Source organism: Symsagittifera roscoffensis, chromosome 3 (assembly GCF_963678635.1).
Source record: "Symsagittifera roscoffensis chromosome 3, txSymRosc1.1, whole genome shotgun sequence".
Lineage (NCBI taxonomy): Eukaryota > Metazoa > Xenacoelomorpha > Acoela > Convolutidae > Symsagittifera > Symsagittifera roscoffensis.
The window spans coordinates 29,663,812-29,669,285 of NC_087064.1; the positions used below are offsets into that span (position 1 = coordinate 29,663,812).

Here is a 5,474-nt window from a genome sequence, read left to right on the forward strand (position 1 = left end):
AGTCATTAAGAGAGGATGTAAACAATTTTGAAGAGCTCATTGATCTGGATAGTGAACTCTTTGATGCAGAATTAGAAAAATTCATTGAAGAAGACAAATTGTAAATTGAAAACTTTTTTCTTTAAGCTCAAATCGTGATTACCGAATGTAGTATCCAGTGTAATCCTTAGTGCTTTTATCGTGCTTTGATTTTAAAATCATTCAGAGCCCGTAACAAAATCCAGTGCAGTTAGGATTAGTTATTTTAATTGGTCAACTATTTTTCTTTCTTTTGGGGCGTATTCCGCCAAATTCATCCTGCTTATCATGCTGATTTAACCTTATTAAGTTTATTATGCCTTAGTTTACCTGCCTTTATATCAAAAGTTGATCCTACGGAGTATTATTCTTTGCTGCAGTATTTTAGTGGTAGTATTAAAATTTCGTCAGCTTCATTTATGGGGAGAATAGAGTCAGTTGCCTTTAAATTAGTTTAATTTTTTTTCCTATTTAGGGGAAGGTTGTGAATTGCATTATCTTAATCGTTTCTTATAATTAATTTGTTAGTCATCATAACTGGTACTTAGTTATGACCTTGATACGTTCATTTTCTCCGGCGGAGAGAATGCTCTTTAACTTTTTAATGTTTTAACTTTCAGATTAATTCACTTCTAACCACATTTTTATCTGTAAATAAGTAGAATTAGCTGTAACAAAGGAACATTTTATCTAATATAAAAAATTGCCAAGACAGCGTCTTTTTATTGCTTTAGGCGAGCTCGGGAAATCAATTTGGTCGACCTAAAAAAAGGTCGTCAAAACGCCCCTCCTCCAGAAAATCCTAGATCCGCCCCCGACACTACGCTTCGCTCATGTAAATTACTATCTTCATTTATTTGTTCACAGTACTAGTTTACATTTTAGCTGCCAGATCATTTGAGAGTTAAGGACAATTCGCTTGATCGGTTATGATCACGCCTCTCATGTCCACTTCCAAATCCACCATCATCTTGGTAAGTTTTTCTCTAGTCTCAAAGGAGAGATATCGGTTCCGGCTGTAGATCCACATATTTTCGAAGCCGAACGAAGTACACTCGTAGAACAACATGTACTCATTCGGCTCGAATGCCATTAGACTGAGGTCAAACACTCTGCCAAAGATGTCTTGGCTTCTCCACAGGTTTCCCAAGAATCTCCCTCTCGGCTGACCCATGTGAATGAGTGACCCCTGAATGGTATGGTAACCATTTCGTTCCTTGCCAAATTTTTTGAACTTCAAGGTCGGGTGCACATCTAATAACGAAATTCAAGGCCAATTTGTTGCAAAATAACTTAACTTAATTAAAAAATACATGACTCTACCTTCACTGATATTTACGACACCAAATTATTCACGGAATATATTCAGTAGTGTTAATTAGGCCAGGGCTTTTGAAAATGGTTGAGCGAATCACACTTTTGGCCTTTCACTAACCCAAAAGCATGTAATATTCTGTGACGGCTCCAAAAGTTGCAGTGATTGACACTTTGAAAAAAAAACGCCTTTATAACAGGTGGAATCAAACACGCGAATATGCTTTTATCCGCATGAATAAAGTCGACCAGGTTGATTTAAACTCTTAAGCGTTACCTCGCGTTTCGTTGTCCATAGACAGCCTCAAAATGGTACATCTTGCAAGTCTGCGCTCGTAATACAAGTCGAACTTCTCAATCTCGAACCAGAGCCCCTCCAAGTCAGTTGTATTTACTTCAGCCAGAGGTTCTACATCCGGACATATGGACCAATGGTACCTTCCAGAAACCAACGGAACATAAATCAAAACGAAGCAGCACAATTGCCACATTGTGGGTCGATATTTGATCAAATTTGTTGAGTTAAGATTTCAGTTTGAACGTTCAATGTCAAAATTGAATCAATAAAACTAAGTTCGGTTAGAATATAGAACTAAGGGGCAAAATATAAATAGGTTCAAGCATTTAATGATCAAGTTCTACCCACCGACAGAGAAACGTATCCAAACATGCTCCAATTTTTTCCGACTACTTCACTGGAACTTACTGGAAGGAACTACGGCGTAGATTGCTTTGAAACCAATTTTAGATGCTTCAAAAAAGTTTTAGGGTTTAAAGTGTGCTATCACAATATAACTTATTTGATCGAGACCTAAACTCCAGAAAAAAATCGAGAAAATTGTCTGTGGGAGAAATATGAATATACCAAATACTGGCTTTCGTACCAATTGATAGCTAACTGGGTTAATCGCCAAGTTTATGCTCTGAGCCAAGTCTATGCAGTGAAAAGATCTCTTGACTTTTTTTTGCAATAATCCCTTGATTTTTCATTTTTCAGTTTTTGCAATAATAAGTGTAGTCACATCAGTTTCTGCTAAAAAAACACCCGGCTACTCCTTTTTTGTTTCGAGTTTGCAGAAATCAAGAGTGATTTTCGAGTAAGTGCTTTCCTTGACGAGCAAAAAATGAGTTATTAATCAAGCTGTTTAATATTCAAAACGAGAAGAAACGGTTGCTACAGAGAATCTCAGAAAATTCCCTGCATTTTTATCATTGCAAAAAAGAATAATAATTAAAACAATAATAGCGTTCAAGAAAATTTCATAGGCTTGTTTTTGAATATTTCAAGCCATGTTCTTTAGCTATAAGAATGTCAGAAAATACTATTCAAAACTAGGTATCAGTGGCCTCAAAAGGTTATTAAGAAAAGTGAAGTAAAACTGGACGTGAAAATTTCCATATAATCATCACAATACATTTTCCCGAAAAACGCAATTATTCAGAATATTTATAACTAGCGTGTATCGTACCTCCGGTACTTCAAAAAGATAAGGGAAAATTAAAGTTGCATATATATAAACTATTTGAACAACTAGTTTACTTATATATAAACAAGGTTGCTTATATATAAACAACAAAATAAACACAGCCGTAACAAAAGACGGCAGACCTCAACAACTCTTTTGTTTCAAAATTTGAACGATTAAATTATTTTTGACAAAGGGTTTAATAAAATAAAATCGTCAAATCTCCAAAAGATACTGGGTTTCAGATTTTTGTAATTTTAACTCACAAACAGAACCCTAAAACGACCGACAGCATACAACTGCACCTTCCATATTAAATGAAAATTCAAACAACTTTGTTTGGAAAATCATAAAATTCATTAATATGATTCATAATGCAGCCTAATTAATTTTTAAAAACAGCTCTTTTTTTCCTATTTTATTTGTAAGTTTGATAAAAACAATTTGAAAGATCATAAGATACGCCATAAGTGAAAACTTAAAAAATGGAGTGATAATATTAGGATAGAAGGCCAGATCTAAATCGACTGGAAGTAACCTGACAATACCCCACCAAAGGGTCGACAATTTCTAATGTCTAAATTTACTTTTTGTGATCACGTTTAAAAATTTTCAAAAAAGGTAAAAACGTTATATCGAAGAAGGTGAAAGGCGTTGAGCAGTCCCATTTGGAGTCCATGTGAACATCCTGAAGCTCCCCGCCTTAGTGTTGAGTATTTCGAACTTTGTAGAGTTTTTTAGACCTCAAAAAAATTTGAAAAAGATAACAAACAGCATATCTTAGAAATTAAGAATGAGTTGTGAAATTAATTTTTTTTGCTCAAACTTTTGTTGAAAAAAATGGGAAAAATATTTTAAAAAAGCATAACATCTCGGAAAACAAATGCATTTGAGCAGTTAACTTTGGAGACAAGATTTGCAACTCTGAAGAGTATCCTAACAACACCTCAAGTTTCAAGTTATTTTAAAATTTTTGAACAAATCTTTAAAAACGTAATATCTCGAATAGAACACAGATCTGAGCGGTCATAATTGGAGGCAAGATTCGCAACCGTGAGGGTACTCTCAGAACACCCAACTACAGACTAACTTAAGGGGTTGGAATTTCAAGGATTTTGAGTTTTTTTAAGTGTAAAATTTCTGGAAGTTTAAAAAAAACATATAAAACGTCATTTCTCTAAAACAAGAGATTTGAGCAGTCATCTGCGGAGGCAAGATTCGCAACCCCTGAAAGTAGCCTGGCAGCGCTCAACTACAGTTTTGGGAATTTCAAATTTTTCAAGGATTTTTTTTTCAGAAAACTTGAAAAATCACAAATCTTGTCGCATCTCGTAAATTAAAAGAATTTAGGTATTCATACGTGGAGGCCAAAATTGCAACCCCTTGAGAACCCTTACATCATCCCACTATTGAATCACTTTTTATAACACTGATAAATTAACAGCGAATTCAATATGAAAACTCAAAAAAAAATTGTAAACCATTGTAATAAACGATATAGCTTCAACATGAAAAAACTCTTTCGTTAAAAACATGCAAAAATAATACGTTGAAAAATCTTCAGCGTGCCGAGATTGTGAAGCTTACATTCAAAAATACAACAGATTAACACTGCAAAAAATTTTGTTGATATCTTTTCAGAAACCGATATTATACAAAAGCAACTAGATCTATTTAAGCTTCCATATAACTGTCTCTAATAGTCTTCAAAAACATTCACTCTGAAAAAAGCATGCGAATTTAGAGTTTTGGATGTTAAATTATAATCATTAAAATCTTACAATGCAAAATCAGAGCCAGCAATACTTCAGCAGATATTCGTCGAGTTGAAATAAAATGTTTTCATAAAACTTATCTCCAAAACAAATTTTTCAAGTCCTGTCTCCAAGCACAAACGCAAATTTGTTTTGCCCATCAAACGAAGCAAAGTGAGACAACGAAACCAATATAGCATAAACCGAATAACAACACAATTGAAAATGAACCACATCGGATTTTGTAAATTTTCAATTAAATTTAAAAAACAAACAGATTCCAAACAAACAAAGTCCAGACATGCTAAAAATATGCCTATTGTTGATTAAAGAACAGATTTGAGGGGAAAAAAATCAGTGAAAAAGTCTGTTTTCTGATTTGACAACGCTTCCTCGCCGCAAACGTAGTTATATCATTCTGGGCAAGGAACAAGCTTTCTTCGAGGTTACTTGAAGAGAGATTTAAAAATTTCATACTAGGCCACGTTTTTCACCAGTCCTAGGTAAACCTAGGAGTATTAACTCATTTTGAAATATGACCAGCAAATATGATTGAAAAACGTTAAAAAAAGCTCAAGAAAACGAAAAAAAATCAGAATTTGAAGAAAAATTGATACCGTTAGAATTTTACGAATGTCATACTTGAGCTCTTTTTTCTTAAAATTATTCTACTTAGAGACAACTAGATCAACAGATGAAATTTTTCATTCCTCTAGAAATTCAAAAAGCCTGTTTTTGTAACAGGAAATTATTCGCGTTTTTCATGACTCTTGCACTTCGATAGTGGAGCTTGTTTGAATTTTCAGAAAACAATGAACTGACCTTTATAGGAAACCAAAGTCAAGCCGCGAAAAATTAAACTGAAGCATGAACAAGTTTGAAGTTTTCCTCAGAAGAACAAAAGAAACGACGACGACCTATA

The 5,474-nt window shown here is 33.9% G+C and overlaps 1 protein-coding gene across 1 annotated transcript; it reads right to left on the reverse strand.

The window, feature by feature from the left end:
• Positions 1–871: 871 nt before the first annotated feature.
• On the reverse strand, positions 872–1,872 carry LOC134842846 (apolipoprotein D-like). The gene is made up of 2 exons (XM_063859347.1): positions 1,610–1,872; positions 872–1,272 (listed from the first exon to the last, which is right to left on the reverse strand). Exons 1-2 carry the CDS (start codon positions 1,821–1,823, stop codon positions 923–925), a joined length of 564 nt encoding a protein of 187 aa, XP_063715417.1. The 5' UTR covers positions 1,824–1,872; the 3' UTR covers positions 872–922.
• Between the last annotated feature and the right edge of the window lie 3,602 nt (positions 1,873–5,474).

What these genes read in the sequence shown, in the direction of transcription:
- LOC134842846 (XM_063859347.1), bottom strand. Translation starts at nt 1,823, where the DNA reads ATGTGGCAATTGTGCTGCTTCGTTTTGATTTATGTTCCGTTGGTTTCT. An exon ending in TATGGACAACGAAACGCGAG is followed by an intron (nt 1,273 to 1,609) that starts GTAACGCTTAAG and finishes TTTCGTTATTAG; the next exon opens with ATGTGCACCCGACCTTGAAG.